This window comes from Triturus cristatus, chromosome 2_2, assembly GCF_964204655.1.
Source record: "Triturus cristatus chromosome 2_2, aTriCri1.1, whole genome shotgun sequence".
NCBI lineage: Eukaryota > Metazoa > Chordata > Amphibia > Caudata > Salamandridae > Triturus > Triturus cristatus.
The window spans coordinates 959894155-959906241 of record NC_140582.1 but is presented as its reverse complement, the minus strand read 5'-3'; the positions used below and the strand labels follow the sequence as shown (position 1 = coordinate 959906241).

At 50.1% G+C, this 12087-nt stretch overlaps 1 protein-coding gene across 2 annotated transcripts in view; it reads left to right on the top strand.

Moving 5' to 3' along the window:
- Positions 1-12087, top strand: part of NCAPG (non-SMC condensin I complex subunit G) — a 460352-nt gene that overhangs the window by 220448 nt on the left and 227817 nt on the right. For both annotated transcript variants that reach the window (XM_085642367.1, XM_085642366.1), the window contains exon 11: positions 2665-2754. In XM_085642367.1, coding sequence (XP_085498493.1) covers positions 2665-2754 — 90 coding nt within the window. The remainder of the gene's footprint in view (positions 1-2664; positions 2755-12087) is intronic.

Below are 12087 nucleotides of genomic sequence, written 5' to 3'. Positions count from 1 at the left end.
TCCTTGGCCTGCAATCCCTCATTGTTCTCCTTCTGTAGAGTCGTTGGCACATCTCTGCAGGGGTACAGAAAGCGGACTTGTAGAACAGGCTCCATGTGTGCTCTGAAAGGCACTGGAGTTTTAAAGGCAACAAAGTGGCAGCTTTGTAAAAGCTGCACACTGCAACAAGTTGCATTAATTTCGACTTGAGATACAAGTCGGGCTTAAGCTGCAACGAGTTGTTTGATACCTTGGAGTGCCCAATTTGGTTGCACGTTTGAGGAGTCACTTACACAGATATACTGGGGAAATAGAGGCTTTGCTATTGCTGTTCATGGCAAAGTCGGGCAAGCAGTTTACAACTGCTCTGCCAGTCTGTAGTGGCAGACTGGGTGACTCGTTTTACTTTTGGCACCTCCAGAGTTCCACAACCAGGGCTGCATAAATCAATGTCCAGTCAAATAATTATTTTTATATTAAAGTCTTTTATTTCTAACTCTATGCATTGAATGAAGTATTATGAGATTCATAAGCATAACACAATCTTAAGGTCGGGGCTATTGTGTTTCACTGGCAAATCCCTGTTCCTGCCGTCGTAAATTGGTCGGTTTCATTCCCCTTGCACTGGTGGTCATATCCAGGCATTACTTACTAGTTTGCCTTTTCCAAGATTCTTAGAAAGTAGTCAAAAGTGTCTTCGGCGCTACAGCAACTTTAGCAACGACTGTTAAAGTTGCTGTAGCCTGGTAGGCCTGTAACAACTCCTAGTCACTCCAGCAGCGAATAATCGGTCACCGTCTCAGCGGGTGCTCCGACCACAGACACTTGCAATGCTACAATCCTGCTCGATCTGCATGCGGGAGTCGCGACAACACCTGGCCTGCGCAGGCTCACAGTGAGTTTAAGCTGCCGGCTCCAGCAGCGATTGGATGTGCTCCGGTGCTTCATCCTAAAGACCTGTGTTTTCCAAAATGCAATTGTGTCCTCCACATAATGTACCGTTGCAGGCACAATTGCATTCGGAGTACATACACAGCATGCACACTTTCCAATACTGTTAGCTCAATGTATTGGGCCACACCAGGTGAACATTCAGCACACACCTTTTCTCTATGTACACTGCTCAGTACTGTAGCCTTTATGTATTGCCCCATGGTGTGCTACTTGCAAACACACACACACTGCTAGCACACATTCTCCATGCACACACTGCGCCACACTGCACCCTTAATGTATTGTACTTCTCTGGAGCACACATACAACTAACACATACTTAAACTGTGCACGCACTGCACAGTAGTATATCTTTTATGTATTGTATTCCTCTCTGTTATACATACACCTAGTACAAGCAATCGCACTGCTCTATCCCTGTACTGTACCCTTCACAGGCACATATACATCCAGCGCAGAGTCACCACTCCTGCTCTGTGCAGCACTTTACATTAAAACGGATTTAGGCCAAGGGAGAATTAAGCACACAGCAAATTAACTTTAAAAAGGTGACCGATCCTCTAGGCCTCTTTCGAGTGACACATATTTAAAAGGACCTGTTCACTCCTGATCACTACATGGTATGCTGCCAACGCCACGCTCGCGCTGCTGAACTCTTTGTAAAGGTGGTAGCTTTTCACCACTATCAAGGTAGCGCTTAAGGCGCGCCTACTGGGCCAACAAAAATGCAGTCCACGAAAAAAAAGCCTATGTTATGGTGCACACGCGTGATCTGTGTTGGCCTATGACAACAAAAAACAGCATTCTGGATTTCAGACTACAGTACAGTTGGGCGATCAGTGCAGGGGTACACATCCATTACTATGCAGAGGATATTGCCGTCCCAACAGCTGCATTTCATCTTTCTAACTAATATTGAAGTGTCCCCATTTGTCACCCCTAACCACCTGGACTAAATAGTTATATTGATCAGCCCCCAACTCTACCAAATATTGAAGCTTCTCTATTTGACGTTGTCCCCCACACACCTGTAGTCGCAGGACTTCCCCAAATAGTTCATATATAATGTTGGGGGGCAATCACTAATCTGTCTTATGAACTGCCTTAGTGGGGCTCTGTCCTCGTTGGTCCCAGTTGCTTAGTTAAGAGATGGCAGTTATGCGTCGGAGATTTTTTTTAACTAATGCTTACTTCCATTGAGAATTCATTAATAAAGTTTTGTTTTATTGTTTTCATGTTGTACACAAATGTCGTAATTGTGTTGATCTCAAGCAAGTTAAGTTTACAAGACTCGAGAATGATGTATTTTGCGCAAGTAATGGAATAGCCGAGCCTAATTTTTCGTAGCGTTGATCACTACACACCAGTTTCTCGCTTTAAAAAAAAAAAAAGCTTGATGGCACCAGTGGTTCTTTTTCCTAATACACAAGTTTTTTTTATTTAAAAGGTGGCTGCTATGTTCTCCCTGCCTGGTAGAAGAATATTCTGCATTAGTAAAGTAATGCTTAAAAGACTCCAGTAGTGACCTGATAAGAAATGCCCATGAAGATTTCAGTTTTAGGCTAAATGCGATAACCAACTTGTTCCAAGAACATGGTTTTGTAATAAACATAAACAAATCTGTATGGATGGATCTGAAAATGTTAACGTTGTTACATTTGTTTTGGGTGCACATTGTTGCTGATAGAAAAATGTGCAACATTTTACCAAATTTTCCTGTATTCTTACTAGGTTGCAGAGATAATCTCTGAACTTCGTGAGCCAATCGTTTCTGTTGATGTCCCTGTAGATGCTGCTGAGTCAAGGAAACGACAAATAAAGGTGAGTTATTATACCATGAACTTTGTAATCCTCTTTGTTATCAGGTGTTGGGGAAGGAGGTTTAAGTGAATTATTTCTGGGAAACTTGGACCATTTGTTAACACAAGATGTTCTCATCGTTTTTTCACATTGCTTACGCTTCTCTTGTTGCACTATTTGTGTAAGAAAATTTAAAGCAGGATACAAAGGCCCTAATTCAGAGTGTCCAAGTAAAGGCTGTTAATTCTCGCAGCCGCTGGGTACCAGAGTCTCAGGGTATTGTATTTACTGGGTGTGTGATTTCACACTGAAAATTGAAGAATTCTGTATGGAATTGGTGTTTACTAACTGGTAGTCTGGATTATATCGGAGTTCTCTCGCATGTTTTCCAACATTTCTGCAAATTTTGTAAGGGTAAAATTACATGGGTACTGTTTTTACCACAAACCCCAATTTTCTAGTCCCTGCGCAAACAAGCTCCTATTTGCATTGGGATCATATTTTTCATCAGAAGTGACAATCTGGGCCATAGCAGTTTTTATTTCTTCTCATTTGTTCCAATTAAACATCAGATTTGACATTTGATTGCTTTCCATTCAGGCGAATTTCGTTTTGCAGCATGAATCCTTTCCTGGATTCACATGTGTATTTATTACGCCATTTAGTGGTTGGGTCCAGAATCGTGTTTCTATAACTTTTTTTTTCAGACATGTGTCCTTGAAGTTTCTTTTGTGGTCATGATATTCAGATATATGTTTCTGCCTTTGGGTCTGGAAGCATGACAGAGGAGCTCTAAAGAATCCTTGAAAATAATTTTTCCCCGCACGAAAACACAAAAGATCACATGGAAACCGAATACCAGGTAGGGGAGCCTTATCAGCACTGAAAGAGGACCCTGTCTGTGAGCACGGCGTGGCCAAAGAATGCATAAGTGGGAGGCAGCGAAGGGACATGTAGAACACCTTATAAATAATGCCCCAACTGCCACCAGAAGTTTGTGGAGAAAGCTCCCCATGAGGTTTGCAATGTGTGTGCCCACAGTGCCGAAGACTGCAGAGCCTGCACCAAACTTGTCCTGAAAAGGCTGAAAGCAAGACTTGAGCAGCGTCTAGCACACCACACAATGGCTGACACCCAGAGAACACTAGAGTCCCTGAAGGATCCGGGCCCCTCTAGTGAGGGAGAAGACGCAGAAAAGGCTTACTGGCACAGGGAGGAGAACATCATTAATGTCGAAAGTGTGTATGCTGTGAAAAGGGTGGCAAGAGATGGTGAAAAGAAGCAGCAGAATGTAAATAAGCCACCGAAAGGTGCGGACTGTAGGCCTTCAAAGGCTACAGTGGAGTCATTGTTTGAACACTCGATGACTGAAGTTCAGCATAAACAAAAAGATTTGTCAGCATATGAGAAGGGGGCGAAGGCAAAAGACCCGCTGCCCACACAAAGAACGCCATCTTTGCAATTAACGCTCTGCATTGAGCTGTAGAAACGTAGTCTCAAAGCTGAAATGGTGGCTCTCCTACAAAGAAAGGAGTTCTATGACTCCATATAGGGTTTTCGCATGCCTGCAAAACCCTCTGAACTGAGAGGTGGAGTCCGAGCAACAAAAAATTAAGCCACACGGACGCTGGAGCCACATGAAGAGGAGCAGGAGGATTTCTTCGAATATGATGAAGATAAATAGACTGCACTCGTGGGCCAGGGCCAAACTCTATAATGTGGCAGGATCGCACTGCCGAATCCCCTGAAGAGGGTGTTGAAAACTACCCCTCAACACCTTCACCGGATGATCTATCTATCTATCTATGTACAACAGACTCATCAAAAGGGCAGCAGACACGTATGGTGTCCGACTAGAAGAATTGAAGGAGGACTCATGATTCCTCCTAAAAACACTCATGCCGTTATAGAAGGCAAATTTGTACCTGCCCAGCATCGTGGAACAGGGTAACTAGGCATTTTGGGACCCAGCCACAAGTGCTGTAACTTCCCTTCCTAGTTTGTAAGAAATATAAGCACTCCTCGCAAGACCCTCAAGGCATAAAGGGAAATGTGACTGCGGCTTTGTGAGAAAGTGCCATCTTTCTTCCCCCCACTTTTTTCTGAATGTACTTTGACTGAGTGTGCCCTGGACTCCTGCCAATCAGGTGCCCAGGGCCTATGTTCCTTCCCTAAAAACACAAAACCCAAATTGGCAAACCCTGGGGACATGTCAGCCCCTGGTAAATAGTACCCTAGGTACCCATGGCCTTGTGACCAGGGAAGGCCTCTAAGGGCTGCAGCACTCATTGTGCCACCCTTAGAGGCCCTGTACCCTTACACACACACACACACACACTGCCCTTGCAAGCTGGGTGTCTGGGTGCAAGACAAAACAAGAGTCGACATGGCACACATCCCTGTGTGCCATGCCCATCACCTACACTGCCATGGCATACATCAGCCACCCCTCTAGCTGGGTGCCCTATGCCAATGGTGTGGGCGCAGGAGCCCTGTGCTCCTACAGTACCCAGGTCCATTCCTGGGCACTGTAAGTGCAGTGCTGCCATTTAAGAGTACATGGTGCTGAGAGCTCGTCAAACACAAACTCAACAGCACCATAATGGCAACACTGAAGACTGAAGTTTGGTATCAAACTTCTCAGCACATTAAACCCACACTGATGCCAGTGTGGGATTTAATGTACCAAGCACCCCAGAGGGCATCTTAGAGATGCCCCCTAAAACCCTAACCTACAATCCACGTCTGTTCTGAGGCCGCCTAGGCTGCCACACAGCAGACCTGTTGCTGGACCCCTGGGTAGGAGAGCCCCTGCTCTCCTGGGCCTGCAACAATGCATATCCTGGGCAAGGTGCTAAATCTCCTCCCCCAGGATGGGCAGGGGGAAGCTTCAAAGGCATGCCGCCTCTGTGAGCTTCCCCAGGCCACTGCAACCCCCCACTCTGGCTGGAAGCTTGGCCGGAAACCCCAAATAAGGACAGGGGATGTGCCAGCCTGCCATCCCCACCCCTCAGGTGGGGGAGGCGAGGTGAAGCACATCTCCGGGCTCTCGCCATCTTGAAGATGGGAAGCCCTACCCTATCAGGACTAGGCTACTGCCCCCTCCTACAGGAGAGAGGCAGGATAGGGGGTGTACCCACCCCAGGACAGGGACCCATTGGTCCCTGCCCTTCACCTACCTGTAACGCCCCTAAATCTAGTATTTAGGTGCACCCTGAACCTTCCTTCCCCAGATTCCAAAACCCGAAGAAGAGCTAGAAGAAAGAAGACCTGCCCTGCAGCTGCTAAGAAGAGGAAGACACCAACTGCTTTGGCCCCAGCCCTACCGGCCTGTCGACCCTCGAACCTGCTCCTGTTCCAACCTGGCATCTCTTGTGGCCAGCAACCTCACAAACCCCAGAGGACCTGGCTACCTTTTGACTCTAAACCCCTGGTACTCCCATGAGTAGAGGCTCTACTCAAAATCTACTTCTAATCCCTGGCAGCAGCCCGGAAACGCGAACCCAGCGCACTCTGCACCAGCCAAGCCTGGCCTGTGCCGGAGTGAACAAAGACCACGAGGACGACCCCACGGTGACTGTGACCCCGAATCCAGGCACCCAAGGACCTCCCTCGACACTCCTGAAGAAGCCTGCAGCCTCAGAACAAGGTGCCCCCCCCAACCGCGATCAACAGAGGGTAAGATTTCCCGACACCAAAAGGCACCCCCTGCGGCCCCCTGTGCCCAATCCCGGGGTACCTACCTATCCTCCAACTAGCCAACTTACCTCTCGCAGTGGTGGTGGCACATGAAGAATCCTTGTCCCCGAGCTTGCAGTCTTTTTCTAAACTGGAGATTTCCCATTGAAACCAATTGACCGCCCGAAGGCTCAAAAGCACCCTGCCCCAGCCGCCCGAGTGGCCTTGGCAGTGCAACCTCTACACCTATCTACTTCCCCACTTGCCCTGAGTAAGTGAACAGGAGCCCAACTCCCACAGCCGCGTGGCCTGCTAGTCAGCAGCCCCCAACCAAGGTCCCCCTATGTCTCATAGGATAACATTGGGCCTAACTCTCTCTGCACCCGGCCGCCCTTGTGCCGCTGAGGGTGAACCAACTGTACCTACCTGACCCTGGGAGACCCCCGAGTCTATGCCCAGAACCTTAACTCTGCCAGTCGAGTACTTGTCTTCAAACCGATAACTCAAAGTTCTCCATAGGGTAACATTGACTGGCTTTTCCTGAAATTTCTTCTAAGTGTGGACTTTTCAAAACTTAAAATATTCACCAAAAATCAGCCGAGTAACGAAAACGAAAATACTCACCTGCTCTTAGGTGATCTCCCAGTGCTGGATCTTGGTGCCCAGCACTGACTCTGAAAAATACTTACAACTGTACCTACCAGTAACCCAATTTTCTTCCATATGAAATCATTGACTGTTTTTCTGTGAAATTTCTTCTAAGTGTCAATTTATGCAATCTTTAAATATTCTTTAAAAATCGTATAATATCTGAAAACGTAATTACTTACCTGTTTTGGATAAAGGTCCCAGTACTGAGTCTAGGCACCCAGTACTGGATTACAAAAGTCACGAGAACATACTATACCTGCAACTTGAATTTTCTGCCGTAGGGAATCATTGACTGTTTTCTATGAAATATTTTCTCCCTGCAACTTGAATTTTCTGCCATAGGGAATCATTGACTGTTTTCTATTATTATGAAATCTGTTTATTGGCATTTTAGTTGTAAACAAGTTACATGGTACAATTTAGGATCTTGTTGACTAACAATTGTAGTAAATCCAATGATACAACGCTTGTCATGGGCACAGTATTGAATGGGATCGGGTCCTACGCCCACTGTCTAGAAGGGAATAATATTACGGTCCTCTCGGCCGAGACCATTATCATAACATCACCTTCACTATCTCGTCATTGGGGGCTTCACTCAAGTGAACCGCTAGCATTTCACCCGTGCATCCCCGCCATGTGCCCACAGCCAGTTCATTAACAAGAAGGAAACGAGGCAGAAACACAAGTGCCCCAGCAAAAACAAAAAACAGCAGCAATTCCGGCCTTTACCTTGGCATCCCCTCATACTGTCCTCTGTTCCGACCCCCTCCGCCATCCCCGCACCCCTTCGTTCAGACCGCTTATTCAACATCATCTCCAGTACCCTAAACCTCGCCTAGTCAACTAAGCCCTGAGCACCACTCCTTTGTGTCCAGTCCTCCGGCTAGCTACCGCCCCTCCCCTCTGTAAGGGCACCCCCGTCCCGTTCCCCGCAGTGCCCCAAGGTGTCCTCGTCTAGTCGCGTCAGGACCCGTAAGAGTGCGTCCCATTGGGTCGCTATTGGCGTTCGTCTGAGGCCTAGCGTTTTCTCCCTCAAGAGGGCCGTGCTCTCTGCCCTCGCCCACACCAGCAGCGAACTCCGCCACGCTCGCGCATGGGGGGGGGGGGGTCTGCCGCCTTCCAGCGATTAGTGAGTAATCGTTTCGCCACCACCAGTCCCAGATCGAGAAACCTCGATGTGACATTCATGAATGGAGTTCTGTGAAAAAGGTGCAACAAGCAGACTGGCCACTCAAATGGGACCTGACGACTCGTACATGTACTCAGCGCTCCATGAACTGCCCGCCAGTATGAATCCAGTGCGGGGCAGCTCCACAACATATGGACCAGCCCGGCGTCCAGTTCCCCGCAACGAGGACAGCCCACGTCTGTGCGACGGAAATACCGGTTGATAGAGTCGGGTGTGAGATATGCCCTATGCAGTATAAAGCATTGGATTTGGCCGAATCGCATGTTCCTTGGGATCCTCGTTGGACCCTGCAGCACTCTGTCCCATTCCTTGTCAGCCATGGGTCGGGCCAAGTCCGCCTCCCATTTACGGCGCCGCGGGGTCAGAGTGGCCTCCGCGTGCGTACGAAGAGAAGCCGCGAACCATCTGATCATGTGCTGCCCTCGCCCCATGGCATGGAGGTATTGCATAGTGAGGTGCTGCTCGGGCTCCTCTCTAATATCACCCCACCGACTCGTCAGTGTCGCTATCAGCGAGCGATGACAAAGAAATTGGCCAGGCGGCAACCCTGTCTCCTCCGCCAGCGAGGCGAATGAGAGAAGAACACCGTCACGATAGAGGTCCCCCAGCGTGTAGATATCTGCCGTATGCCAGTCCACAAGCCCAGTTGAACGCAGCACTCTCCGCCCACTAGAAGAGCCCTCTATCGGTATGGCCGGAGCGTATGGAATACAATTCAGAGTTAAATAAAGAGCGCGGCGGTAACATTTGTAAGCCACTTTGACTAGAAGGGGCACCGGTTTGAACACCTTTGCGGTCGGGTGGAACAGCGCGGTGATATCAGCCAGGGAGATGGGGGGCTCCACGGTTGCCGTGTCGTCTCGCTCTCTGTCCGCCAGCCATCTGGCCACCCACTGCAGCTGCGCCGCTAGGTAATAATGTGCAAAGCACAGCATCGCAAGCCCCCCCTGTCCCGCGGGGAAATATAGCTTGGGTAACGCGACTCTATGCGTTACCCCACACAAAGTCGCGGAGCGATCGCTTCAAGTTTGCAAAGAACGATGTTGGGATGTAGATGGGCAGATTGGCAAAATAGTATAGGAGCCTGGGTAGAATCACCATTTTGGTTAAGGCAATTCGCCCCGTGACCGTGAGAGGGAGGGTACCCCAAAACCGTATCTGAGCTCTGATCACTGCTACCGCTTTACCCAGGTTGCCCTCCACCAAATCAGCCGGTTGCCGATATACTTGGATACCCAGATAACGGAAGGTGTCCGGCTGCCAATTGACCCGCACTCCCCCAAGATGGTATTGCGGGTCCCTAGTCTCTGCTCGTAACGCATAGAGACACGACTTAGCGGTATTCACCCGTAGCCCAGATAGCGCGGTAAAATCAGACCGGACTCGCTCCAGATCCCCTGGAATGTGCGCCACATCCCTGATGAACACCAGGAGGTCGTCCGCGTATAGTGAGACCTGGTGGGTCGCATCACCCAGGGGGATGCCGTCTGTCAGTACTCTGCGCAGCGTAGCAGCCAGAGACTCTATTGCAAGCGCGAAAAGGAGGGGCGAAAGAGGGCATCCCTGTCTGGTGCCGCGGCCGATCGGAATTGCGTCCGAGATGTATGGACCAGTTCTAACCCTTACCACAGGGTTCTTGTAGAGAAGCGCCGCCATCTGGAGGAACCCTAAGCCCAGTCCATAATGTGATAGCGTCGCCACCAGATACCCCCACTCAAGGCAGTCAAAGGCCTTTTCAAGGTCTAAGACCAAGCAACCAGCCCTGGGCCATTGTTGTGCGCCATCAGCGGCCACCCGAAAGAGCCGTCGCAAGTTGAGAGGTGCTGCGCTTCGGCACAAAGCCGTTTTGATCCCGATGAACCAACGCCGATACCGTGGGGGCCAGGCGCTCCGCTAATACCTTAGCCAGAATTTTGTAGTCCGCGTTAAGAAGGGCAAGGGGGCGATAGGACCCCAGGTTGGTGGGATCGCGCCCAGGCTTGGGCAGGGAGATCAAATAGGCCTCCTTCATGGATGGTGGCAGAGTGGCCTCCTCGAGGGCCGCATGGTACAACGCATGTAGCTTGGGCACCAGTGATTCCTGATAAGCCTTGTAATATTCCGCCGGGAGTCCATCCGGTCCAGGTGCCTTTCCAGAGGCCAACGAGGCCACCGCATCTCCTATCTCGTCAACTGTGAGGGGGGCCTCTAGTGACTCCTGGTGTTCATCCTGAACTGAGGGCAATTGTGCAGCTTCCAGAAACTGATCCACATCCAGCGCCTGTCGGCGCCCTGATGAAGTGTTTAGGGCCGCATAATGTGTGTTCAGGATTTGGTGGATCTCCCACTGTGTGTGTACCAGCGTCCCGTCCGGCCCCCAAATTGATTCTATCGGGGCATGCACCGTCTCCTGCCTGAGCAACCAGGCCAGTAACCGCCCTGTCCTATCTGATTTGGCGTGTACCCGGGCCGAGTGAGCCGCGTAGTTGTGGCACCTTAATCGCTCAAGTAGCTCAGCATGACGTGTCCGAAGCTGCGCCAGCCGTAACGAGTCCAGTCCTCCTCCTTCGCCGTGGCGTTCGCACGACAGAAGTCGGGACTCCAGAGCAGTGAGCGACAGTGTTAGTTGCCTGCGAATATTCCACGTTATCCCTAGACAGTGTCCCCGTATGGTGGATTTGTGCGCGTCCCATTCCGTCAGCTCACTGCCTGTCGTTCCCTCATTCAGGTCAAAGAACTGCTCTACTGCCGTGCCTAGAGAGGCACGGAATTCAGCGTCCTCCAGGGCTGCCGTCTGCAGCCGCCATGTTGGAACGGGAGGTCTTCCGGGGCCCCAACACAGGCTCAGCCTAAGAGGGTTATGATCCGAGTGGGTTCGGCCCAAGTATTCTGCCTGTCCTATCGGGGGAGTAAAGGAGTGAGAGCCCACCACCCGGTCGAGTCGGACATGAAGGTCGTGTACCGCAGAGTAATACGAATAAATGCGGTCGCTGGGATGCAAGTTGCACCACATATCTCGTAAGGCCCAACGCGACAACCAGTCAGTGAGGCTTTTCGCATTCGAAATGGCCTGTGTGCTACGGAGGGGCGGGTAGGACCTGTCTAGGTGTGTGTCGAGAACTGCATTAAAATCCCCACCTATCAGCCAGGGAAGGCCCGCATATGGTGCTAATGCCACAGACAGCTGGTCCAAGAACGACGGTTGATCGACATTTGAAGCATAAAGGGAGCCCAATAACATATGCTGTCTATTAAGCTTCCCACGGACCAAGGTGTACCGCCCAGCAGGATCAACCACAGTGTCTATACATGTAAATGGCGTGCCCGCCCTTACCCAAATCAATGAGCGACGGGCGTGCGCAGAGTAGGCGGTCCCAAAGAGCTGTCCCCTCCAGCGAATTCGCAGCTTATCTAGTTCTGGCTGCGTCATATGGGTCTCCTGAATAAGGGCAATGGTTGCCTTATGTCGCTGCAAGTATGCGAAAACAGAGTAACGACGGGCCGGCAAGTGCATACCCCTATATTCCACGTAACCACCGCAGTGTCAGCCATCAAGGACAGATAGGGAATGTGTAGGATTCAAGGCCAGGGTCGGGTTGGCCGGGGGGAAGAGACTCCAGTTGCGGATGTCATGTCGGCCTGCTGCAGCAACATAACGAATAAGAAAACTGTGGTGTGCTGCTGGGCACACCTAACTAAAATCAAAAACTGTATAACTGCCAGGGCAAACCCCAAGACGGGCATTCGTCCAAACTTACAACACAAGTGGCTATGGAAAACTACGCCAGATGGTAGCTAGTGGGCGCTAAAGGTGATTGTGCTGGTCGCGAGTTACTAGGACCCTACGCTACCCC